This window comes from Aulonocara sp. 'chitande type north' Nkhata Bay, linkage group LG2 (genome assembly GCF_057382095.1).
Source record: "Aulonocara sp. 'chitande type north' Nkhata Bay isolate Kocher_YH1m ecotype deep benthic linkage group LG2, A_spYH_male_GT1.1, whole genome shotgun sequence".
Taxonomy (NCBI): Eukaryota; Metazoa; Chordata; class Actinopteri; order Cichliformes; family Cichlidae; genus Aulonocara; species Aulonocara sp. 'chitande type north' Nkhata Bay.
The window spans coordinates 19,612,501-19,639,823 of record NC_141345.1 but is presented as its reverse complement, the minus strand read 5'-3'; the positions used below and the strand labels follow the sequence as shown (position 1 = coordinate 19,639,823).

Here is a 27,323-nt window from a genome sequence, read left to right as displayed (position 1 = left end):
GGAAATGGAAATTATTAGACTACAGAGGGCAAAATTCAAAGGCACTGCAAAAATCAAAGTAAAAAAACCCCCGATATAGTCCATTTTACCAAAGTTTCGTTACAGCAACTCAAAATAGTACTTAATAGTTTGACCACGTGCTTGTATGCATGAGACATTAGATGGTGTCCTGTAGGATCCCCTCCCAGATCTGGAGCAGGGCATCACTGAGCTGCTGGATGGTCTGAGGATGCAATGCGCCGGATGGACTAAAACATAATGTCTCTGAGGTACTGGATTATTGGAACGTATTGGATTCTGGTCTGGCAAGCATGGGAGCCAGGCAGTGGTATCAATTCCTTCATCCTCCACTGCCTATACACTCTCGTCACATGAGGCTGGGCATTGTTGTGGACCAAGAGAAACCCAGGACCCACTGTATCAGTATAGGGTCCGACAATAGGTCCAAGGATTTCATCCTGATACCCATTTGCAGTCATGTTGAACAATGTTACAGGCAACATAGAGTTTTCCACGGCATCTCCAGACCCTTTCATGTCTGTCACATGTGCTCAGGATAACATTTTCTTTCTGTGAAAAGCACAGGGCACGAGTAGTGCACCTGCCAATTCTAGTATTCTATGGCAAATGCTAATTGGCTCAATCGTGCCAGGCAGTTAGCACAAGGTCCACGAGAGGAAGGGTGTTGGTTCCTCAGACTACCCTTATTAAGTCTATTTCTGTTTGTTTTTTAATCAGACATTCACAGCCGTGTCCTGCTGCAGGTTTGCAGCTTTCAAAGTGCTCACCCTGTTCCTCATTCAAAAAAACAGCAGATACCGGTCCCGCTGATATGTTAAGGACCTTCTACAACCAAGTCAAGCTCTCCTAGACTAACTGCACGTCTCCTGGAATCTCCTCCGTGCTCTAGACATGGTGCTGGGCGACACAGCAAACATATTGATGTGCCATCCTGCAGGAGTTTACACCAAAGCATCTGAAACTGATTAACAACCCCCTCTGCTATTTAAATGACCAGATCAATATCCCAGAAGTTAAATTTATTTGATGCTATTCTCTGATTAAAAAGTGTTCCTTTAATTTTTTTGAGAAGTGTATATTAGTTGCTGTGTATAGGCACTGCAACCTATGTAATCCTATTTTCTAACTTGGCTACCGCTGGAAATTATTATAGCATTATTTTCCTATCCACGCTTTAAATCAAGACTTGACATTTTCATCAGTCCATCATTAGACAGTGTCAGGATGTTGGGTAGAAAGGGAACAGTAAAATAATTGGTTTCCGTACATTACTCTTGTGTTTCATCTGATACAAGACGAAGCCACTGTTCTTCTTCACATGCCTCATCTACATTTACGAGCGCCTCTCATTATGATCTTCTGTTCATTAGCACACGTCCAACTGGTTAATCTCTTTGCACTTGATCAGAGAAAATTTCCCAGAGGGTCCATTTTTTTTCTCCTCCTCCACTATTGAAAAGTCAGCCATATTTACTCCTGTTTCAGAGATTGTTTGTCTCTGTGAGCGTGGGTTAGTGTTAATGCTCGCGTTATTGGGCCGCAGAGTTTTCATCTGTTTTTATTAGTAAGAAGTGGTAGAAAGGAGTAAGAGCAGAGTGCGTATTAGAAAAGGAAAATAAACATTTTTTTATGTTAGAGGTTGAAGGTTATTTTTTATTTAATACCATTATGGTTCGTTTAGCAGGATTTTTCTCAAGTTCGCAACCTTGAAGGCAATACAAAGGTATTCATTCACGTGGCAGCTGTTGGAGCGCAGATTATCTAAATCGGATCATGTAAAGGTTTATCTTCTTGACATATTCTGACCCACACTTTTACAATAAACAAATAACGGAGGGCTGTGACACTGACACTTTCAGGTTAAAATTGTTGCTTCATAAATTCACAGAGTTTGCTTTTCTGGCTCAGTTTAAATCCTTATGGAAGCAAAGTTTTTACCTTTGATATTTGCTGATGATAATTTCCCTCAATGCCTTATTTTATTACTTTCTGTCCGTGGAAGCAAGTCAGAAATATACTATTTGCTTTGCGCAGTGTTCTGTGGTGAGTAAATAGCATGACTTCTCTGGAAATTAAAATCTTAAAAAACTGTATATTGCATTTGCCTTATAGCGCACAAGAAATACAATAGGTGGGAACGGCTTTATTGTATTCGCATGCATTTACTTTGAGAGTGGGTAGCAATAAAAAAAGAAACTATATCAATTTAGGTAAATGGAAAAAAAAAGATGAGAAAGTTCCCATCTAAATCGCCGGCTCCTCCCTGATACTAATATAGAACATACAGTACGGTCATCAGCCAAATCCTGACAACTGCACAAATCAAAAAACTCTCATTCTCCGACCACCAGTTCTGCAATTATTAAAGCCGTATTTCATTTCGGTGTATTTCAACTCTGTTTCAGCGCTTCAGTAGCACCATGGGCTTTAAATATCATTTAAGGTCCATGTAATTTATATTTAAAATGAAAGAATTCAAATTATAAAATAAAATTATTTATCATGTATTTCCTTGTTTAAATTAATTTAACTTCAGCGACATGCTATATGAGTATAAATACTTAATTGTGTAAAGCAGCCAACTATCTTTATGCACATCTTTGAAGATGACAGCCTTATCAACGTCTACAATCTGAAACCAATAACTGACAAACTGTCTACTGGCTAAATCATTCATACAGATGTCAGATGTCCAAAGAATGATATACAACCCCACCAGTCACTGTAGAGGACAACAAGCTACTCTATCATCAGTCTTCTCAACAGTTATATTGATATGAGCTCCAATGTTCAGCATGCATAGGTACATAACTAGACCTGAAAAGACCTATACAATTATTGTGCCTTTTTGTTGTGTGTGTCTCTTGCTTGTTTTTGTTTTGTTTTGTTTTTGCTTATTCATCTGTTAACACTCACTTCTATATGTCTAACATTTATTATATATGCTTAGAAGTTTTTTCCACTGTTCTCACACTTTCTGAAATAGTAGTAACCTTATACTGCCAGATCATTTTGGACATTTTTCACAACTCTCGTGGTACCCAGACGATAAACCTTAATCACTTTGGTGATCTGACTTTCCCTGTATTAGCATAAATGAAAATAAGTCAAAATTATTAGATGAATTTGATCCAGACGGTGATGTTTCGCTTGGGATGAACTAAAGCAACACTGTCGGTTTCCTTTTGATGTTTCCTTCCCACATTCACATTGATTTTGACTTTGCTTTCCATACAAAACACAATCACCCTATGGACAAAACCAGGGCTTACCAACAGGGCATGGACCTCTTATCTAGTTAGGGGGTGATCAGTGACTGTAACTGTTTAATGACCATAAATAACTCCATGGTTCAGTGATGTGAAGAAAACAGTTTCTTTTGAGCATCCCACTGCTGCTCCAAACCAGACTGATGGTGTCCCAGTAGAACATTGTATTCTAATTTGATAATAATTGCTGTGCACTTGTTAATGTTCTTGTCTAATGTGTGTATAGTTTCAGAGTGGCTGCGTGGCTTTGTTTGGGTGATGACAGTGGGTGAGAGAGTCTTGGCTGTCTCCTTCCAATAACGCTATTAAATCAATATAGGCTTTTTTCTTTAAATGGCACATATAAAATGTCACACTGACCAATCACAAACCGATTTGTTGGCTAGTACATGTGGGTTGTAACAGCAGCCACGCTGTGGGAGTGTAATCCTATGTTTCTGACACCGCCTCGGTTTTGCTGCAGGCTCACTGTAGTCGCCAAAGCTCCAAACATTTCTCACAGCGCGATCTAGGATCGCTGTTCTGGATTGATGACCTCAGAGCTGACCGCGTTCCTTTGACGACAGCCATCTTTCTTCTCAGACAGCGTCACACAGTGTAAAAAGCCCTTCCAGTTGGTTAAATAGTGTGATATCAGTAATTTCTAATAATATATAATTTGTGAAAACAGATACTTTAGATGGTAAACTAGCAGAAAGCTTGCAGCTTGTCACAGAAACAGAAACGAACAGCATCAGAACATTTTGAACTGCCATACAGTGTTAAAAAAGTAACCATTAACAAAAGACATCTCTAGTGTGCTTTTGATGCTTTATTCTGCTCTCAGACGTCGCTAAATCATGTAACTATTTTGTTTGTTGAATATTTGCATAATACATGAAGCTGTGAGATGAGAAGCGACTAAAAAGACAGAAAAAAAATGTCACAGCATTGGTTAATGTCACCACCGGTTGAAGTGTGGATGACCCTAGGGTCTTGTGATTAGGGCACTCTAGAACAATATGGAAGAGTGAGTTAATTACAAACTATAATATGTGTAAATAATTTAAGGATACATTTTACAGATTGACAGTACAGTCATTGTAAGAAGAAAGTATGCACTCTTGCATTACTTAGGTTTTATGCATCTGGATAGAAGAAAAAGTAATGTGGTTCTGACTTGAAGTAACAATTTTCTGTATGACTTTATCAGTCTCTCACGTTGCTGTGGAGGAATTCTGGCCCACTCGTCTCAACTTTAACAACAGCATTATTCTTTCCTTTTTGACACGTTCTATTGTGGATTTGCTGCTGTGCCTGGAATCGTTGTCCTGTTGTGAGACTCAGTTTCAGCCAAGCTTTCGCTGTCAAATTTCATAGAGAGGAGATCATGGTCGACTCAGTGGCCGCAAGGTACCGAGATGCTGTGGCTGCAAAACAAGTCCAAATCATTACCCCTCCACCACCGTGCCTGACAGTTGATATCAGGCGTTGATGCTGTGTTTGGTTTGCTCCAAACACGGCGTTGCATTATTGCGAAACATCTTCATGTATGTTCAGCTGTAACTTTGCAAACTTGCGCTGCCATGTTCTCGTTAGAGAGATGAGTCTTTCTTCTGGCAGTCCTCCCAAACAAGCCACAATACTTGTTCAGCCTTTTTCTGATTTTGTACTGTTATCAAATTTAACATGCTAACTGATGCCTCTAGAGCAGGCATGGGCGAACTACGGCCCGGGGGCCACGTGCGGCCCGTTAAACGTTTTGATCCGGCCCGCCAAACTTGAAAAAAAAATGTAATAAATTAACCTTGTTAATGTTTTATTTCCCCTGCAATTCTGATGTTTCCTCACTAGATGGCGCACTCTAGATATATTGGCTTTGTTGAGGTGAAGCGGCGTAGGCCTATTACTCCACGTTTGCACTTTACCCTGTGACCTACCGCCCCTCTATGAAGATGAGCAGACCCAAGAAAAGGAAAGTGGACAGAGAATGTCGAGTGTTCAAAAAGGAGTGGACAACTAAATATTTTTTCACTGTACACCGATCATCTGCTGTTTGCCTGATATGCCAAGAAACTGTGGCGGTTTTTAAAGAGTATAATATTAGCCGTCACTTTGCCACAAAGCACACAAATTATGCTAGCAAGCTCTCAACAAAAGAACGGGAAGCTGCTGCTGAGAAGTTGGCAGCTAATTTGAAGGCTCAGCAAAGTTTTTTTCACCGTCAAACTGCCATTCAAGAATCAAGTACCAAGGCCAGTTTTATGCTTTCATTCAAAATAGCAAAGGCCAGCAAACCACTGTCAGAGGGCGAGTTTTTAAAAGAATGTATGGTAGAGACAGCAGGTATTTTGTGCCCGGAGACCAAAGACAAATTTGAGAAAATCAGTTTATCACGGCGGACAGTGACTCGCCGTGTAGAACTAATAGATGAAGATATCACCAGCATATTAAACAAAAAGGCGAAGTCATTCACTTTTTATTCTGTAGCACTGGATGAAAGCAATGATGTCAAAGACACTGCTGAGCTCCTGATTTTTATCCAAGGAATCAACAAAACCTTTTAAATAACGGAGGAGTTTTTGACAATGGAGTCTCTGAAAGGACAAACACGGGGAGAGGACTTGTTTGAACGGGTGTCTGCTGCCATCGAAAACATGAAGCTTCCCTGGAGTAAGCTTGTTAACGTCACCACAGATGGATCTCCAAATTTAACGGGAAAAAACGTTGGCCTGCTGAGGAGAATCCAGAATAAAGTGAAAGATGAAAACCCTGACCAGGATGTGATTTTCCTCCACTGCATCCTCCACCAGGAATCTCTATGTAAATCGGTGTTACAGCTGAATCATGTTGTGAATCCTGTGGTGAAACTTGTCAATTTCATACGCGCACGGGGACTTCAGCACCGTCAGTTCATTGCGTTCCTGGAGGAAACTGATGCGGATCACCAGGACCTGCTTTATCACTCCCGTGTCCGCTGGTTGAGTTTGGGCAAAGTGTTTCAACGAGTGTGGGAGCTCAAAGAGGAGATTGGCATGTTTTTGGAGCGGCAGGGGAAGACTGATGAATTTCCTGAGCTGAGCAACAAGAGCTGGATGTGTGACTTCGCGTTTGCTACGGACATATTTTCACACTTGAATGAGCTCAACGTGAAACTGCAGGGGAAGGAGGAGTTTGTGCATGATATGCACACAAACGTGAAAGCCTTCAAATCCAAGCTGGCTTTATTCTCCAGGCAGATTTTGAACAAGTCATTCACTCATTTTCCTACACTAGCCACGCTGAAAGAGGCCGGAGCAAAAGTAAAGAAATACAGTGAGTCACTGGATGCACTGCACGGAGAATTCTGCCGTCGGTTTTTGGATTTCGATAAAATTGACAAGTCACTTCAATTGGTGGCCTTTCCTCTGTCACAAGACCCCGAAACAGCTCCAGAGGAGCTTCAGCTCGAACTCATCGACCTTCAGTCCGACCCTGCCTTAAAAGAGAAATTCAGCTCTCTGAAACTAAATGACTTCTATGCTTCACTCAATGATGCCGCGTTTCCAAATCTAAGGCGAAAAGCGCAGATGATGTTGGCTTTGTTCGGCTCTACCTTCGTGTGTGAACAGACATTCAGCGTCATGAACATCAACAAAGCCAGCCACAGATCCAAGTTAACAGACCTACACCTCAGATCAATCCTGAGAATCGCCACAACAAAACTAACTCCAGACTTTGATGCGCTGGCTAAAAAAGGAGACCAACAACACTGCTCCCATTAAAATGTGTGTCTCCATGATACGCACGTTGTTAAAATGAACAGTGCGCGCAGATCAAATATAACGCTTCACAGACTGACTTGCTGCAACTGTTTCGAACTTGCACTGGTCGTTGTTGACTTTTGGCACCGGGGAAACAAATTGAATAAAAGGAACAGGACAAGTACATCTGCATCTCCTACCGTTTTTGGAAAAAAAAAAAAAAAAAAGTTAGGAGGAGAGTGATGTGATATCCTGAAGGATAACAGAACTTTCAGTGCTTTAAAATAAAATGTTCATTTATTTGATTTTCAGTGTTTAAAGGCTCATTTCGAAGTCAGAGAGTTTATTGTAATGCTTTTCTTCATTTAAAAAAAATGAAATTAAAGCACATGTTTTCTCCATATCCCAAGATGTGTATTTTTCCCCCAATGAGGTGATGTTTTCAAAGCATGCCATCTATCTACTTCTGTTCCGGCCCATTTGTCAAATGTTAGAACTCAATGTGGCCCACGAATCAAAAAGTTTGCCCACCCCTGCTCTAGAGTATGAGATGTAGCTTGTGGATTTGTTGTTTGTTTGTTTTTTTTTTCAATTTCTATGACCCATCAAACCTTAGAAGGGAAAGAGCGAGCCTTTTCTTTTCACCGTGATTGTATTTCTTAATGTTTAATTAAGATCTAAGTGCATCACAGAAAACATTTCAACCTTACTTTTATTGACTCTTCAACATCACCAGTGGTGGAAAGTTGCTGACGTATATGAAGACAAGAAGTTTGCATGTGTTTTGCATGACAACAGCAGTATGAGGAAGTTAACGGGCTGGAGACTGCTGACAGATCGTAAACTGCATTTATTGTTTGGAAGTTAGCAGACACAGTGTCCTGATGAAAAATCCTTTGGGACGAGTAGTTAAAAAAAAGTACAAGCTGTAGAGGGCAATTTTTATGAGTCAAATCGCAGTGAATAAGAAGGGAAGCTGCGGGAGACCAGATACCATTCAGAGGTTGTTCCTCTGTAATTTTTTAAATGAACAGTCCCGGCAGCTGTCGCTTTATTGTTCCAGGATACAAATAAAAAAGGAATGAGAATCAGTATTATCATTAGCAGAATGGAATCAACAGTGTAGTTAATAAACCTTCGAATTCCCTTTTCTGCATATTTAAAAATAGAACGCATCCAGTAAAATGTTCAAGCAACAACAACAAAAACAACCCATACTACTATGAGCTGCAGCGTTAGCATTTCTGCTTTCTCTAATTCAACACGTAGCAGCTGCGCTTGGCGTTCAGAGCTTCCTCTTCCAACAGAGTGATTATGACAGGCTGATTGGTGTTTTGTGTTCTTGGGGATGAGAAGATCGCTGATAGCGAGGGCTGGGCTGGGAGCGGAGAGAAAGGATAAGAGAAAAATGGGGATGATGCCTTGTCGCTCTCGAGTAGAAAACAGGGATCAAGAGATTTTAGGGGAGGAGAGGATGGAGTTAAAAACAGGCGGTAGGAAGGGGTTAGAGCAGGGAATTTGAGGAAGATTCTAGTGGATTGTGGGGGAGAGGATGTGGTGAGTGATGGATAAAGAAAGAAGGGAGATTTGTAGGAGGAGCAATTGAGAGTAAGATCCAGATTTAACAGCACAGTAGAAGAGATGGCTGAGGATTAACATTCTGTGACTGTCTGCAAGTGTCGGGATAATCTCTGGTGTCCTGCAGTGCACTGTGGGAGGCCCACCATTGCTATGGGGGTTGAGGCCTACCACCAGGGCTGTCACTCCATGTGCATGTGTGAGTCCTCGTGTGCGACGCTCAGTCTAGGTGTGGCAGGTGGAATGAGGTGCTGATTCCAGCCCCCCCATCATGCTGCCCTCTAAGCAGCATGATGGATATGAACCACGGGTGTCGTGAGCTGGACGCAGCACAGGTGCTTTTCTTCATTGTCAGGGTAACCCTTACTTTACAGCTAGCTTATCTCAAACTCTTCACTTTTCCTCTCTGATTTAAAAGGGGGGAAATTCAGCAATCTGGCATACTAAGTGCACACGTTTCCCTTCTGTATGTAGTGCGAGGAGGTGAGTAGATAGCGCCTTACAGAGTTTTAATCCATATTGATTTGTGCTTCATGCTGCCTCACCGAATGGAGCGCAGCACCGCGGGGCATCACACAGCATGGCGAGGCATGCAATGGCGTTACCTTGCAGGTCTCTGCCGGCCAGTGTTTGTTTATGTGTGAAAGAGAAGGAGTGGGAGATTACCTGATAAAAAGGCAGGTACAGTCTGGCAGCAGAGAGCAACATTTTTAATAAGAGACACCTATAGCACACATGCACCCACCTATGGAACGTCATTGCTAGATTAAGATTAAAGAGGTGCTCTCGCTATTGATGATTACTGTCGATGACTGTTTCACACATACAGACTTGAAGTAGCAGGTTCCTCTTATGAGCCTGATGCTTGCGAGGGTGTTAGGCATTACAGTAGCAAATTTAGGTAATTATCTCTGATTGGACAGTTATTTTCTCTCATTGCCACTAGTGCTGTAGTGGTAAATTAAAGTGTGAATAAACCTTACGATATCTCAGTTACACTATCCAACAAGCACCACTGTGATGAAAAGATGTACCCATCAGTCGTGTCACATATAACACATATATAGTAATTCACTGGTTTTAAACACGAGGCACAGACCATCCTTCCTCATGAATTTGTTGCATTCATAAAACCTAAACACTGTGCTCAGTTATTGTATGGATACCAAACGAAGAAACAGACTCCGATTAAAAGCGCCCTGCTCAGCAGAAACAAGCAGGCAGTGGTAATGTCAATATTTCTGTTAAAACCATTTCTTCTCCACTCAATACTTGCTTTAATAGGTTGGCTTTGTTTCACGGCGAGTCAAATGGGAGGAAAGAGACGAGATGAATAGATCTATATTCGAGTCGCTAACCTCTAATTGTGCAAGTCTTCTTTGTTTTGCCACTTAATACTCAGCGCTGGCTAATCATCAGACAAGTATCTGACTTTATCCTCCATCTCCATAAACGGGGATGGAGACAGCCTGGTATCTCAGCTGGTCCCAAATCTTCCTTTTTGAGCCCTTTCCATGGCAAAGCCAAGTATCAGTTGTACAGGCAGGCAGTCAGGCGAAAGCCCAGAGAACAGAGAAATATGACTATTTGGATTCTCATCAGCTGCCATTTTCATAATGTCTTGACTTTACAAAAGAAAAAAAAACCTAGGAGAAGTGTTCAGTCTGTCTTCATCTCCTCTCTTTTCTCCATTTTGTCAAATTGGAAGCTTTGTCCGGTTTATGCAGGAGTATGTCTGTCCTGCCCAGTTGCAATCGATAGTGCGCCACGGTCACCTTTGTACGTAATCAATGGGTCACTCTAGACTACCCCATCCATTGTCCCCAGTGGTCCCTTTGCAAAGTCATAACTATCTATTTTAGGAGACAACAGCAAGTTGCTGATATCCGTTACAGTATCCTACATAAGCTTATACTTGAGATCAGTTGCAGAGGGATGTTTTAAAAAATTGGTATGAATTAAAATACTGTAAAACTATATCTTGATGCCGAAGGTTGTAAGCGTGTGCACAAAACACAGCCGCCTCAGTAGTAGCAACCATCAGCGGTCAATGCCAACAGATCTGCTTTAAATTAAAACAAACAGCAGCTTTGTATCTATTTCAGCAACATTTTGCAGGATTACGACATCACTAAAATGCTGTTGTTGGTTGAGAGCATATGCTAAGGATTAAAAGAGAGAGGCAGTCCAAATCCTGTTCAAACCTTCCTGCCATTATACTTCCACACTGGCACTGCTCATTGCACAGAAACAGTATTAAAGTGCCATAGAAAACCATTAGTTGTTTTTCTCAAACACAGAGTCGTTTAACTGCAACAAGTATCATCTGACAAGTGTCTTAAGATCTTAAATCTAAAGTTTATGATACTAATTGTTCTTCTTGTACCAATTCAGAACTGTAAATCTGTTGTAGCTGTGGGTCATTTAACAGCAGTGGGTTTTAATTAAAATGTTAAGTGATGATAAACATCTATAAAAGATCTGATAAAATTGTTTAATCGTCAATTAACAGTAGATCTTTGGAAATGAGAGAACCACATTATGTCAGGATGGAAAGAAAAAACCTATTTTCATTTCCAGATTCTGGCAAAACTGCTCATGTTTGAGAGGTACACACAAGGTGTCCTTTGGCATGAGTGCCAGTACTCAGTGGGTAATTGCAATGGTGAGATGGGTCTTACTCCCAACTTATTGCACATATATCCTAAATCTGGACGCTTTACCATCATATACTTAAGAACAATGGCAGCCCTTGTTTAGTACATTTGCCTGGCATGTGATAGATCCCCGAAACTGAGATTGGAACCATCAGGATGATTATCCAGTGTCATGACCCCTTGCAAGGGAGTCAAGGCAGTCAAAAGAAGTTTGAGTACCCTGAAGTCTGGTGGCTGCGAGTCAAGTGGTGGAACAAGTCGTCCACCAATTGGAAGGTTGGCGTATCAAACCCCAGCTCATCACCTCTGCATGTCGAAGCATCCTCCTGTGCATCTGTATGTGTGTGTGAATGTTAGACAAAAAGTGCTGACTGACTGGATGGGTGAGACTTGTAGTAGAAGATGTTTTGAGGTGCAATATACATACAAGTCCATTATGCCATCTGCTATTTTCCCCCCGAGCATGTTTTCCTGAACCTAACCACATAGTATTATAAACAAAAGTAGGTTACAAGAGCTGTCATATGATAATGCTCACAAAAAACAGACAGCTGTAGAGACAAACTGCGAAATTAATCAAATTTCTAAGGCAGTCTTAGGTTAAGACCCAGCACTGGCCAGAATTGATGATATTGACACATTACGTATGCAGATGCAGTCATCAGGTAACTTTCACCCCACACCTTGGCAACTAAAAGACTAAATCGGAATCATCCAAACCGATCAATATTATTATGCTCCTGTCACCCCTGGGCGTAATTAATGCAACACAGCCCTCAGAACCTATTAAAAATGAATTGACTAATTGCAGATCGGTGGAGCGCTCTTGCCTCTATGTTTCTATCCAAAGAAAATAGAGACACGACATTGCAAGCGCAAATATCACACAAAGGGCACAAAGCATTGAGAAAATTCCACGTCTTTATCTATTCAGTGTAAACCAGTTTTCAGTCTCAAGTCCTTTTGTATCTTGTCTCGAGCCTCTGTATTGATTTTTCTTACTTTTGATTCTAGGCCCCATCTCATTCTGCTTTTTCTTCTTCAATTTCTCAAGCCTTTCAGCATTGTGAATTTCCTCATCAATGTAGCAGACACGAGGTGCCGGGATCACTCCAGTAGCACCACTTATTTGTCTGTTGCCACAAGACGTTTCCATCGCTTCTCCAGTGTTCGCTTTCTTTTTTTCTTGTTACCATATTCTGTTCTGTTTTTTTTTCCTCCAAAATAACTCACTCCCCCTCGATCTTGAACTATTCATTCTCACAGTGTGCGTGTTTGTGAGCTGTGAGGAGGCAGGAGAGCTATATCTGGCCCTATCAGAGTGAAAATGTCAAGAAGGGTGCAAAAGAAAGACCCATGTGTCTTTTGCTCTGTAGATTCACCTGATCTTTGAGCCCTTTGCTCTGCCAATGTTTCAGTATGTTTTGGGGGTTTTTGTACGCGCGCATCTGTTAGTACCTCAATCACTGTTTTTATTTTGTTTGTTTGTGCTTAAGTTTGCGTAGGCACGCACGTCTGCTAGTGTGAGTCAAGACAAGTGTTTGACTTTTTTTTTTTTTAAACAGATCTCATTTTTCTCCTTTCTTCTCCATCTCCCTTTTAATGTTTTTTGTTCCCCCGGCTTTCAGTTCTTCAGACGCTTTCGGATCTTTTCTGTTTTTGCTTCTTAGCAAAGTAAAACTCGTCATAAAGGGATCCCTTGGCCTTCTGAGGCCAAATATAGCAAGCGGTATGTCTCATTTGCTGTTTTTTTTTATTTCTTTTTCTTTGTTTCGCAAGCGTATTTTGTACTCTTTTAACCTTAGTTGGACAAAGTTGGAGTTAAAGTTAAAAACAGGATTTGCTTGTCTGTAATTGCAGACATGTTGGAATAGCTTTTGCAGTATTTCTCAAAGTGTTGCAACACAGTCTACACACACATGGACAAACACGATCCAAAGATATGTTCATAAACATACAGCATATGCATGCACAGAGCCACACATACACAACATTAACAATTAGGCTTAAGTATACTTGACTCTGTATGTTAAGGAGCCATCCAAAGATCACTGGTGAAAGATGAGAGGTATAAAATGTGACAGATTACTCACCCTTTCCAGTACGCCCACAAACACACACACACACACACGCACCTCTTCCTCCATCTCTGTCATGTGATTCAAAACGAAATCCTATTTTGCGTTCTCAGGCCCACACATTAACACTGTGACACAGTGAGGTGCACGTTATGAGTCTAACTAGCTCTGTAGCAGTGTCACATCGCCAAGTCCCCGCCTAATCAGGCCACTTGCGCACACACACGCATTCGCATGCACACACTTTGCGGAGGCCATGTGTTGGGACGGTGATAGAGGGTTGGCAGTTGGCAGACAGACAGCAGACGCTGTTCTTCGACATCAAACGTCTCAGAGCAGAATCTCACTTTCATGCCTACTCGCTCTCTCTTTCTCTCTCTCTCTCTCTGTGACACACACACAAAATCACGAACGCACACTCGCAAACACAACAACACACATTTCCTCTGATCTTGCTGCCAAAACTCAAAGACTTGGAAGGACTAATACGCACACACGAGCAGGCACATACACACAGACGTATACCCGAGTGCTAAAAAGTCTTGAATTAAATTTCGTCAGCCAGTGTTGAAACCTGTGAGACATGAGTACAAGTTACATGTGTGGCTGGAAAAATTATTACTCTCTCATTTTTTTCATTTTAACACTGAATCTAATCAACCATCGTGGTTTTATTTATAGCAAACAAATTAGCACCGGCATATAGTAAGCATACATACATTGCATTGTAGTGAGGCTCTTATTCAATATATACAGATGGGTAAGAAATGAAATAAAATAATAATAATAATTTCAGATGCACCCATAACAAGGCAACATGCAGCTGGTACAGTCAGTTTAAACTAACACTATCCTTTCTAGTAGTTTGATCAAACAAGCTGCAGTAAATGTTTTGAGTTGGTTTTACATGGTCACTCTTCCTAACATGACACATTTGACTTTTGGAAAAAGTTGTTTGGTTTAGGTAAAAAGTGGGTATAGTGGGTTTTAGATTACTTCAACAATCAGATAACCCACTCTAAGCAAGAACGTGGCGACAGTAGAAATGAAAACCTCACTTTTAACAGGAAGAAACCTCCAGCAGAACCAAACTCAGGGAGGAGCAGCAGTCTTACATAGAGGCCTAGCTGGTTGTGTCTTGAAAATGACTGGACCCCTTGTGGATCAAAGGGTTATATGGACAAATCTGTCCATATAACTCTATTTATTAACTTTTGTTTTGTTGTAATCAGTCAGTGTGACCAGGGTATAGATCAAGGAAAAAGGTAACCATGTTTTCCATGATCCTGGTCAAGCAAACAGAATCCCGGGGGCCTGTGACCTTTGAGGTCCTTCAGAGGACGCTACCAGTGAGAAAACATCATGAAAGAATTAAGAATGGAGCTAATGCCTTGATTAAACGTTTGCTTAGCACCACTGAATAATTCAAAGGTCTCCTTTATTCATGATGGATGAATGGTAACAGACAGTGATAGAGAGTGGACTCAACAGACAAGATGGAGAGGTACCGCATAGATATGATTGATAAGATGAAAAATGATTCATCGGCTCATCTTGACCCAGCGAGAGCTGCAAATGGAGCCATGGGTGGCAAGCTGGTGAAGGAGACATTGACTTCTTGCGTCTTTAGAAAGTTTGAAGGAGGACTTGTGAAATAAATCAAAGAGGAAGTGAGCAAACCTGTGCTCAATGCCTCTATGTTTATCGAGATTTACAATATCTGTGTCATCACATGGGAGCAAGCTTTGGCCACTTGTGTACACACTCTCACTGACACACTTCAGCATATGCGGGTGTTTGTGTGTGTGTGTGTGTGTGTGTGTGTAACCACCCACAGATCCATTTTACACACACAAGCTCCCTTTACCTTGACAGCAGGCCGACTTAAGACACAGTATTGATTCAAGGAGTAGCAGCACTCTGCTTCTGAGTGTGGTATTGGGGGTGGGGGATTCGATGAATGGACCATATTTATTCTATGCTGTTTGCGTGCATGTTTGTAACCAGCTTCTCCTCTAGAGAAAGTTGGTCGGCCCCTCTGCCCTTCAAAGTCATTTGGAATTCATCTGCGAGCCTGACCCTGACAGCTGTTTGTTTTTCCTCTCCAGAGAGCGAGGAAGAGGAATGGAGGGATGGCAGTGGGGGTGTGGTTAATGAGTGAGAAAGTGATAGAGATTGGGGAGGACAGAAGAAGAATGGAAGTGAGACTTGGGTGAAAACTTGGGGGGGAAGCAGCAGAGGACTGTTTCTATTCTTTCCTTAGCGGTCTCTGCGCTGTTTGGTTTGTTGAGCATTTGAGACACACAGGACAATAAGTGGTGCTCTGAACGACTTCCATTAGTATCCCTCATAGACCACTAGTTTGAATGTGTTGAATCTGTATAGCAGCATGAATACAAAGCAGGGAAAGGCAACTGAGATAAAAGGACAGAAGAGTCTCTAAGCAATCCCTGGGTGTAAATATAGGTTTTATATAAGAAAAAAAAAAAGAAGGGGAAAAATTGTGGGTACTGAATTAGTGTGTCATCTGGGATCAGTAAAACAAAAAAACCCTTTCTGGCTGAGTGTGATGAAGAAGGAACCCAGTGGGATGGATTGGTTTTGTGTTTTGTCTGTGCTGGATGTGGGGGTAAGCAGTCACGTCAATGAGCAGAGAAGGAAGGAGGGGAGGAGGATGCTGGGAGAAACCAGTGAAGAAGAATAGTTTTGAGAGGGGAAGCGCAAGGCCACGGCAGTCGAAGGTGAAAAGAAAGGGAATCACAAAACGAGGAGACTTGTGATTCGATAAATGGGCAGAGTGGAGCACCGGCAAGAGAGAGGTGCTCGCCTATTTTTATATCCCTCCTTGTGGGAGCCCCTGTTCGCTTGATCTATCCATCATAATGACAGAAACCCCCAAACTCACCTGCTTCTTCTCTCCTCTTACCCCCTTTTCTTGCTTTCGCTCCATTCTGCAACTCTCTGTTTTTCTGCATATTTTACTGTCGAGTCAAGGCCGACTGCTGTAATTGAATTAATAAGGCTGTATATTGAAGCCTCTCACACAGAAATTGCTTATTGACTAACAATAACTATTTTAAGCATGCACAGCTGACTCTGGCAACAAGCTCAAACACACACAAACACACACAGTGTTACGTCGCCCCTCCCCTCCCCCAAGGGTTATTCTTCCTTGCACAAGTTTTGCGGTCTTCCTTACATTGCCACAAGCAATTCATATGTCCATAGCTTGTGAGTATTGATCCATGAGGCTTGGGTATTGTAATCTCTTCAGTCTACACAATAAAGAGCCAATACAGGACACGTACACACACTTTCCAGCAGGAAAATGCACACATGCATTCTGGACTGTAGTGTTTGTTTATGGCTGGATAACGTGACTTTGAATCGAGGCCAGAATTTGAGAATTTATGTGTATTTTTATTTCACGTCACATATAAGGTTACGCGTAAGCTTTGTATTTGTTTGTACCGCGCTGTTTGCTTAACCATGAAAGGTTAGCTGTAGCACTACCTGTGTACACTGTTGGAGTTTGATTAAATTCCTCGTGGAGGGATTCATCATCTTTAGCAGGCAGAATAGAAGAAATTACAAGGCCATCAATCCTTGTGTTTGGTCTAGCTCTCACCATCTACCTTTGTGTATTTTGCCTTCTGTATTCATTGGATACAAACTTTGATTTTTTTTTTAACCCGGTACTGCTCATACCCACCCTGTTCATGGTGCTAGGAGGTCATTTGTCTCTATGTTAGAGCTGTCCTGTCTCCCTCCCTTGTTTTGTCTGGATCCTACAAATTCTTGTAACTCTTCATCAGATATACTTGATATATGTGGGGGTTTTGTTTTCATTTTTTATTTGTTTTTTGTTCTTTTGCATTAATGTATGGCCTTGTATAAATATTTTAGACCCTTGAAGCATTGCAGAGGCATCTGTTCGGTGTAGAATTTATTCTGCACTTCATGACGGTGACCGCAAATGCACAGCCAGACTCAATAACAGAAGAAGAAGAACATAGTATGCCACTTTGTTTAAAACAAATTGACAAACAGAAACTACTTAAAAGCATCCTCATAATGGCCCTGTCTGACTCCATTCATCCATCCGCTGTTATTTTGAACATGGTGCTGTATGTTTAGATCAGGAGAAAATTGTCACGCTGAGCCCATGAAGGAGATATTGTTGTTTTTCTTTTAAGGGAGAGTTCTTGAACAGTCAAGTGCATGTTATCGAGGAAGCAGATAGGTAGTTTGCAAGAAAAAAGAAATGTAAAAAAAGACTAGCAAAAACGAAATAAAAATGAATTTTTAAAAAGCCCAACGGGAAAAGTACTGGAAAGCCAAAAAGATGATAGGAAAAACAAACTCATGAGACATGAGGGAAGATGCAGGAGGAGAGGCTGATAACTTGACAAAGTGACTGTTGAAATATTCAGAGTGGTAATAAGGCATTGGTAAGCCAAATTAAACAATAATGAGGGCAGAAAAAGAACAAACACGGGAAGTAGAAACAGCAAGCCGTGCCAGGACATAACCTTCAAAATACAATGGGAAGCCACAGAAAAGAGGACATGAAACACACAGGCAAGCAGAGAAAATGCAGTGAGGGGAGACACGGGGACGGGTAGAAGGCAAAAACACAAGAAGAAAAACAAATGAAAATCTAAAGACATTGCAGACCTTGACAGATATTCCAATCCATCTCAAGGAAACCAGTCATTTATCACAGTCTGTGCAACCAACAAGCTAAAGCCGGTGTGTTATAATAGCGGCTAGGAAATGAAGAAAAGTTGGTGGTCATTAGATTATTTTAAGGAGCTACTCACAGATTAAGACATCTCTACCTGTTTGTGAGTCACAGAGAAAGAGGCTGGATTGATACTTCCTGAAAGAAATGTTGCCTTACAAGCTTAAGTCAGAGAAAGAATAATGCCAAGAATAACTGAATTGTTATGAATGATGAAAAATAAAGCTAGATTGTATCTACAAAATTACCTTTAAACAAGGAGACAAACAAGCTCACTTGTGTTTTGGTGAGTTTTTTTATTACATATCTTATCAACTTTTTTCTTTTTCTTTTTTACATCTGACAAACAACACAGACCAGTCAGGTAGACCCAAAAAACCATCTTCATTAAATCCTCTCATGCTCAGATGAGTTCAGTTGAATAGATCTTATTTTGTCCTTAAATTGTCCTATTAGCCTACTTTGCAGCCATTCAGCCAATACTGTTGTCCTGATGCTTTTTTCATTAAGCTTTGTGACCAGTCTTACCCATGTATTGTAAGCACTTTAATTCCTTAGAATAAAATAAAATCATTTTAGCCGTCTATTGTATTTTATTGGTTTTCGTTTAAACTGGCGATCACACTTTTAGCAGCGAACTTGAACCATTCATTCGCTTTTTGACCATCATATTACATTTGCTTATTTTCTGCTGCCTATCAATTACTTTTAGTTACCTGTTAAGTTTTTGCTCAAACTTTTAGTCCAATAATAAATCATATACTTTACATACTAGCTTGTGTTTCTATTTAGTCCCAAGTAGCACCGGATAATAGCAGGAGGAACAGATGGGCAACAGATGTGCTAATAATCGTGGTGTGGTTACAGACAGAACACCTGCCAACCAAATATTTTTATTATACCAATCATACTGTCTATATAGATATAGATAATGTACTGACTTTGTGAAAGATCTGCAAAACGATTAAAAAAATATTAAAAGAAAAGTCTTTTAATGCCACTTTAAAAGCAATTCAAATAGACATATTTGGAGTTTGGGGGGATTGTTTTTTTTAAAAAAAAATAAGTCTGTTAATACAAGTAACAAAAACTCAGCATGTTTAAATACATTTTATTTTACCATATTTTAAGTAAATAATATTTGGCTTTCACTGGGACCATGTCTGGTATGTTAGGGCAGGAAGGGTCAGTTAGTCTTCATAGACACAATCTACTTTTAAGATTCGACTCAAAACTTTCCTTTTTGACAAACCTTACAGTTAAAGCTTGATCAGGTGACCCTGAACCCTCCCTTAGTTACTTTCCACAGCATTTCCACAGCGTGGAATTCGAATGATGCACTGAGTGTTTCTTCTTCACTCACCTCTTTTCACTCTCTGTGTTTATACATCACTTTACATTTAATCATTAGTGATTAATACATTTTCCTCTGCAATGTGTCTTTTGTCCTGTCTTTCCCACCTCACCCCAACCATTCACAACAGAGAGCCTCCCGTCTCTGAATCTGTTTCGGCAGGAGAATTCCTGTTAAAAGGGAGATTTTTCCTCCCCACTCTCACCAAATGCTTGCTCATAGGTAGTCATCTGATTCATGGGGTATTATCTCTGTTATTATGCAGCCTTTAGCTCACAACATAAAGCACCTCGAGGTGACTCTTGTTGTAATTTGAGGCCATATAAATAAAACTGAACTGAATATGGATTTGCCAAGAGGTGGTCATTTTAAAAATAGACATATTTTGCATTTATCATCCTCAACAAGTTCCTGTTGTTTTTGTCTCAATTAAGACAAAACAGCTACCTTTCATTTTGTAATATTAGATCAAATATATTTCAACATTTTGTTCTTGGATTTATTTTTAGGTCCGGTAACTAAATTATGATCTGTGAGGTCAATAACCCTGCCAACCCAATCATTCATTTGCCTTTTTTTATATATTGGTATGCTTCATTGACATGCTCTTGACAATTTTGAGTAATTTCTAACACGTAAAGGTCAAAACACAAGGCTTCCCGCTGAGAAGAGCGCCGTGGAACCAGAACGGCTCTTCGCACTTCCAGCTGTGAGGTGATAACCTTCTCTCACTTCACCAAATCCCTTCTTTTGGCATCTCATGAAACACAACCCATGTGTGTGTGTCGGCAAGCGAAGCAGTCAAATGCGCATGGAGATGAAGGCCATTTCATGTAGTCTTGCTTGAATGTGTGTCACTGTGTCTGTGGCACGGGGTTTAAGTTTGCGTGCGCCATGGAAAAAAAAATAGAGAAAGCACTCAACCTCCCCTCGCCCCCCTAAAAACATCCACTGACAATCCCCTCTTTTGCTTTTTAAATCAGGTTTTACAACCATCCTCCACTGCACCGTCCAGCCATCCATCCAATAAAAATCCAGATTTAAGTGATTTCAGTGGATTACAGAAAAGGTATTATGCTGCTATCACTTGCTTGGAACATGCAGCTATACCAGCTCGGCGCTTACTGTTAACATACACGTACCAGTGTTGTTTTAGCCATACTGAGCAAAGGATTTCTCTCTGTTGTTGTCACATCAGCTCAAGTGTAATGCACGTGCATCTTGGTTTGTCTTCCATTGTAGTTAAATTCAACAGTGTGGAAAGCCTCCAAAGTCACTATTGGGAAGGAAAACATCTGCTAAATGGTCACATCTCACTCTCAGAGCCATAGCTAAACCAGGATTTACCTGGTGTGTGCTCCAAGCGCGCACGTGCATGTGCCTTTGTGTGTGTCTCCACCCCGTGTAGTTGTGCGTTTGGCAGCGCAGAAACCCTGGCTAACCCCCTCTGCGCTTCCCAATGTCCCGTCTCTGAAGAGCTATGACCATTAAGCAGCTGTTCACTTCTAAAGCCACGGAAAAAAATGAGAGAGCTGCGAGAATGCAAATGAGTCTCGGTATGCGCCAAAACTTCTCCAGGGGGACGCACTGTTAGGTCACAGACACACATACAGTACAGTACATGTGCTGCCACACGCACATACACGCTTACATGCTATGCACTCACATGTAGCTGAGTTAGACTCGCTATTATGTAGTGCAAGGATCCTCTTGAGTATCAAATGATCTTGCTGTAACTACATTTCTCTTAGAATTGGAGTGCAGAGACATTACAGTCCAATACATCCGATTAAACAGGCTCCAGGTAGTGACTTCTTCAGGCGTAACTACCTGTCTCAAGCAATACCTTCCTATTTGCGTTACGGTTTGATATAGTGTGTCTGTTTGGCACGGTAATTGTTCGGTGCGTTCGGTACACATATTAGGATGTGAGTGTTATTACAAAGAAGGAGTCTCTCGCTGTGCACCAAAACGCCAAAGGACGCTGTTTCAGGGACTCTTGAAATGTGTTCATAAAGCGCCTCCTTTGTGTAGCTGTCCGTGGTGCTGAAACCAGGCTTAATGTGATAGGAGGCATGTGTGCCTGTGTTGGTATGTGTCAGCAGCAGCAAACCAACAATTGGGCACCTATGAGTGGTCGACTGAATCGTTGTAAAAATGTTGACAAGTGACTGAAAATGTTGACAAAGACACAAGAAGACTTGTAAGTTTTTTTATAGGTTTTTTTTCTTTCTTTTTTTTTAGGCAGTTGTAACTCAATTGTAGTGAAGTGCTTTACTGGAATGCTTCCCTCTTTTTCCCTGAGATGTGATTGTGTATAGCAGAGTCAGCCTCTGGGTAATGAGAATATATGGTGAAAGGTAGCGTTCGATGTCTTTTCTTTTCTTCTGTGCCCTAGTTTTATTTATACTTTGAAGCAGCCTGACACTAGTCATTCTTTGCCCTGTGCATGAAAGAAATTTGTCACTTTTGTATTTTTGTGCATGCATGTTGGCCGTTGTGTGCACCGGTGCATGTGTGTGTATGTGTGTGTGTACTCCTTTTTTGTTGCTCCCTCAGTAATAAGAGCTTAACCTTATTAATCACATTAGTGTGCCGAGGGTGGCTCTGGCAACACTCACACATGCCTCCACAGACACACTCAGACATGCGCACACAGGCAGCGACATGTCAATCTGTCATTAGTTAATAGCTCATTAGCACAAGGTGATTAATTACTCTGGCAGGGTGTGGGGATGAGAAGGATTGGGGGGTGGTGGGATGAAGGAGGAAGGAAAAGGACCACGGAGACACTGAGTCTTTATGCCGAGGGAGAAGCGAGTCGGGGAGGGTGGTGTGGTGGTGTAAAAACGGTAACCTCTCTTGCTTCCCGTAGATATCGATTTCTGGAGACTATGCCGCAAGCGCCATTCATGCATGCGTCTGTGCACGTGTGTGTGTGCGTGTGTATACACATGCATGTACGCTCCGCCTTCTCCTGGAGGTGTTTTGCCTGGCTGTGTTCTTTCCCGTCTCGCGGGAATCAGCTGTAAAGGTTAACTAGTCTTTTCTTAAGCTTTCAGCCTCATGACAAATGACCATGTTCAACCCATGGGGCACCTTACAGCAGACCTGCCCTCTCCCCTCCTCTTCACCCACTATCCCCTGGTGTTTCAGTTCATGAGGTGGGTAGTAGTGGGAGAAACGAGAAGGTAGGTGGATGGTAGCAAAGTAAGGAAGAAAGAACAAAAAGTGTCACTGAGGGAAGAAAGAAACTAAGTGTTGAATAGAGAGCACGAAAAGGGGAAAAAGTACTCAGTGACCTGCTAGGAATATATAAATTGACAGGTTTCCATTTAGACTGCCTAGTTTGAGCTCTAGAAACCCCGTATTAACCTGTGAGTGTAATAGTGAGATGACGAAAAGGAAAGAAGGAATATAAATCTGCATAAAGGCTGCACAGGTTTCGCTTCAGCTCATGCAGTTACATGAGCCTTGCTCACCTTTGCCTGTGTGACCTTTGCATATTCTTTTCTTTAACACATACGTCTGCTTCTCTTTACATCCTCTCCGCACAGCCTTGTGTCCTCTATACTTCAACTACAGGTTGAACGGCCTCTCCAGTGAGCAATTCACACTGAGTGGGGAAATTGTGTGTGTAGCTCTCATACATGTATACACCTGATATATATGGTTATACAGATATGCCAGGTATAATGATGCTGAATGGCATTGATAAATAGCCAGCTTGAGGAAAATGCATTGCTTTGTGTTTGCGCGCGTATGTACGAACATGTGTATATGCGCAGGGGTGTGTGTGTGTGTGTGTGTGTGTGTGTGTGTGTGTGTGTGTGTGTGTGTGTGTGTGTGTGTGTGTGTGTGTGTGTGTGTGTGTGTGTGTGTGTGTGTGCATGATGGAGTATTACAAGGTGTTGTCAAAAAAGCAATTTGTTTCTCTCTCAGATGTTTTTTTTCTTTATCATGACAAATCGACGTGAACCTCATCTAAAAATCCAGCATCTCCTCCTGCACCCCCTCCGATTCTACCCAGGCTGCGCTCTCAACTTTAATATGATGAAGTCATAACCACAACCCACCCCCCCCCCATACCCCTCCCTTCTACCCTCTTCCGCCGCCACCCCAATTGCCACCCCTTCCTTTTCTCGCCGTAAATCGACTCTCAGCACCTGCTACCGTGGGTGCTGAGGGAGAGTACCTGCACGCGTGCGCGCGGCTCTTGTGCGAACATGTGTGTACATGCCCCCACATATCAACTGGAGTGTGCGCACGCCAGGGTGCCGCAGCGGCACATTGTGCACAAGTCACGACGTGACTCGTTGAGGATGATGAATGGCGTGTGAGAATGTTGCATGAAGAAATAGAAAATGGGGCTGACAGTGGTCCCCTGGAGTAGAGCCTCATGGGTCATACCTGCTCATCTCGTCCTCTCTCTTCATTACTACACACACCGGATTCTTTGCCTGTGTAGCAGCTTCATACCTGCCCCTCACCGCATGCAAGACTGTATCTGTTTAATAAGCATCCACTTCTTTTTGAGCAGCATCCTTGTTGTCTGACTTATAGCAAAGTTTACCTTCCACATTGGTTCTCCAGCGTGCAAAAACAGAGGAACGTACAGACTGGCTTACCAATGACTAGCTTATATATCTTTCATAGTAGTGTTGAAATATCTGATGAGCAGCTTTGAAGATGCATCGCTGCATAATGTCTGATAAGTGTCTTAAATGATGTGCCTGGATGCATACTGAATGTTGATTAATGTGTTTAATCATGTGGGGTTATGCTAATATTGTAAAAACATGATGAGTTGGTTGGCCTCAGCCTTTTTTTTTTTCTTTTTGTGGTTGATATTTGACTAGATGTGTGCCCTCTGCTGGGCAGTGCGAGGACCTTCACTCACCTGGTAACCTCCCACCTGAGACTTTGGCCGGAGTCCATTTATGGAGATAGAAAGTACAGTTTTGTATTTTCGAAGATTTGTCTGACAAGCTTGATGTGCGAGCTTCTGTTTATCATTGTCTGCCACTGAACAAATAATTTATGATTTTTTATTTTTAAAAGAAAAATGAAAAGTACCGCTTTTTTATTTTATCTTGTGAGGTTTAAAAAGTGTTGTTTCACAGGCTGCTATCGTCCTGCGTTGTTTGACATTGTATTGTTCCTTTTTAGGCACACGGTGTGGATGTGAGCGTGCCCATGTGAGATCTGACATATTACCGGCTTCAGCGCCGCAGTGTCCTCTGCCCTTCCTCCCCCCTGTCCTGCTCCACGTCTCCGCTTTGCTGCCTTGTCTTTTCTCCTTTTAACCTCACCCCTGTTCTCCTACCTTTCCTTTCCTCCTCTCTTTTTCCATCTTTCCTCTCTCACACCCACTCCCTTGTATTTTCCTCGTAACCGTTCTATCCCTTCCCCTTTCCTCTAATGTGCATGCTTTGTCACATTCCCATGATTCTGTCACTCTTTTTCTCTCTAGCGCTTGTGGGCTCCATTGCGTGTTGCCGCCCTCGTTGCCACCTCCTACTCCTCCTCCTCCTTTCTACCACTACACCATCCCTCTTTCACTGTCTCACCCCAACCCCTTTTCTCTTTCTCCTTCGGCTCATTCGTTAGTTCCCGCCGTCATCCTTACTCCCCCTCCATCTCGCTGGTGCATCGCTGCTGGGAGAGCGAGGGAGAGAGCAAGCGGGAGAGAGAGAGGGCGAGGGAGCTGGTGTGTGTGCGTGTGTGTGTTGAGTCTGCTCTCAGTCTCAGCTGTGGGCAGATGGAGGATGGAGCCACAGCCACATCTCTCCTTGTCTTCTGCGCTGCCTGCCACAGGCTGAAAGGCGCTCTCACTCTCAGTGTTTTCTCATCCATCCATTCCCCTGTGCCCGAGTTGGCCTTGATCTGTGACGGATTGAGCAAAAAAAAGGACTGAGGACTAGAAGCAGGAGGGGAGACAAAAAAGACCTGCAGTCTCCTGGAAAAGCAGGGAGAGCAGTGCAGGGCATTGCGCTCATCATTTCCCCCCCCCCCACCGGTGTTTTGGTGTTGTGCCGTTCATCTCTGCAGAGCAACAGCTACACGTGCGCAAGTGTGTCAATCCACATAGTGCAAGTGTGTGTGCGAGCACGCGCATGTATGTGTGTGCGTGCGTGTGCTCGTAGCTCTTCGTTCTGCTCTGTGTCTCTTTCTCTCTCTCTCTCTGCTCCTGCGCGGTGCTCCAGCACTCAGCTAGCGGATTGTGCTTCACAGAGCTCACTGAAATAGGCAGAGAGAGGAGAAGGGAGGGAAATCAAGAGTGAAGAAGAAGAACAGCGAGGCAGAGGCGACAGACAGACAGCGAGGACTTTGATAAGAGGGAGAAAACAGAGTGCAAAAGATTGAGAATCAAGAAAAGAGGACTCTTAAGGGAACAGAGAGGAGTGGAGCGTGGAGGAGAGGAGATAAGGGTAGAGGGTTAATGAGAAAGAGCGACAAGTACGGAGCGATGCATCACGCAGGCAACACAGGAAGGACCAAGACCCTCTCTCACGAGACAGGTAGGACTCTCGGATACTTCTTTGTCACTACAGCGGTCAGATGGCATGGTGCTGTGTTCTTTGCAGACAGCGGGAACAATAGAGCCACGCTCGAACTTCACTCTATGCAAACCCCTGTAATTCGTCTGCTGTGGATGAACACACACGGATCTTGAATTATTTATGTTTTTTTTCCCAGCCTGCACATGTTTAATTTTAATGACTTGCCGTTATATCACAGGTTATATATATACATATGGCGAAGTGCGAGAATGTGCGTGCACGGTGGAGGCAGTGGTGGTGATCAAAGGGCATACATCTGAATAGAACTTGGCTTTGATGTGCCCTTGAAGTTATGATTGGCATCCGTGAATGCCAGCATGCGCCGTTCGGATGCGATTCCGAGTGGGGTTTTTTTTATTGATTTGAAGTTGGATGTAAGAGCATCTTTGTGTGTCAGCCACCCCAGCCTTCTGGTGAGCACGTTCCAATTGACGGCGATTGCAGTGATTGACAGGCAGCTGATGGGGAGAAATGGATGGGACAGGTTGTCCCCCCTCTCCACCCCCTCCACGTCGATCTATAATGTATTCATCTGTGTGTTCTTCAATATTTACAAGGTTATTTCGAGCTATTTGCCTTTCTAGTCCGCTGTTGATCAATTGATTGACTATTTAGATGTGGGTTTCATTTATTTTTTTAAAAAAAAAATCAAACTGGCTTGATGAGTCTCAACTCCCACGTGTGAACGGACCCGCAGGGGTCATCTTTAGCGTGGCGGTGTTGTTTGACCAAACAGTTTGACCTCCGAGGGAAAGGTTAAGCACGTCTGCGGCACATCTCTACGTCTGTATCCATGTACGTGTTTGTGTGCGAGCCATATAATAGTTGCTTGATTGCTTTGTGGGTGTGTGGGGATTGCTAGCACTCGTCAGGCTAATCAAACAGTTCCCACAGAAAATCACAACGTGGCACACACCCCTCTCAGCAGCTCTGACACATCTGCCTCCTATCTGAACAAACATTATGAATTTACAAGCTAGACAGGCGTAATGTGTGCGCATGTGTGTGCGTGTGGGTTTTTTTTTTAAGATAAAGGCAACATTGTCTAAGGAAATACAAGCCTTTGACAAGCTCATACAAACTCCCTGAACCGCCCACACGCATACACATGCACACAAAGCCACCCACCAAACACACACACACACACACACACACACACTCATCTGTTACAGGGATCCGGCCCAGTGGTGGATAAATGTGCCTTTCTGATTGCTGCCACAGACAGGACGTGATTGGCATGGCAGACCGGGGAATTAGCCATGGTTTCTATGGTGACTAATTAGGAGGGTCCTGACTGGTGGGTTTATGAAGACAGATGACAGATCGGTGGTTCACTT

General features: G+C 42.4%; 2 protein-coding genes across 6 annotated transcripts in view; both read left to right on the top strand.

Moving 5' to 3' along the window:
* Nucleotides 1–27,323, top strand: part of tenm2a (teneurin transmembrane protein 2a) — a 229,967-nt gene that overhangs the window by 99,135 nt on the left and 103,509 nt on the right. The window contains exon 1 of one of the 5 annotated variants that reach the window (XM_086307888.1): nt 24,846–25,944. The exons of 3 other annotated variants lie outside the window; for them this stretch is intronic. In XM_086307888.1, coding sequence (XP_086164014.1) covers nt 25,866–25,944 — 79 coding nt within the window. In that variant the 5' untranslated portion in view covers nt 24,846–25,865. Of the gene's footprint in view, nt 1–24,845; nt 25,945–27,323 lie in introns of those variants that run through there. One more of the 5 variants, XM_086307896.1, reaches the window with a different exon arrangement.
* Nucleotides 5,858–7,033, top strand: LOC147337669 (general transcription factor II-I repeat domain-containing protein 2A-like). The gene has a single exon (XM_086262960.1). It carries the CDS (start codon nt 5,858–5,860, stop codon nt 7,031–7,033), a length of 1,176 nt encoding a protein of 391 aa, XP_086119086.1.

What these genes read in the sequence shown, in the direction of transcription:
- LOC147337669 (XM_086262960.1), top strand. Translation starts at nt 5,858, where the DNA reads ATGGAGTCTCTGAAAGGACAAACACGGGGAGAGGACTTGTTTGAACGG.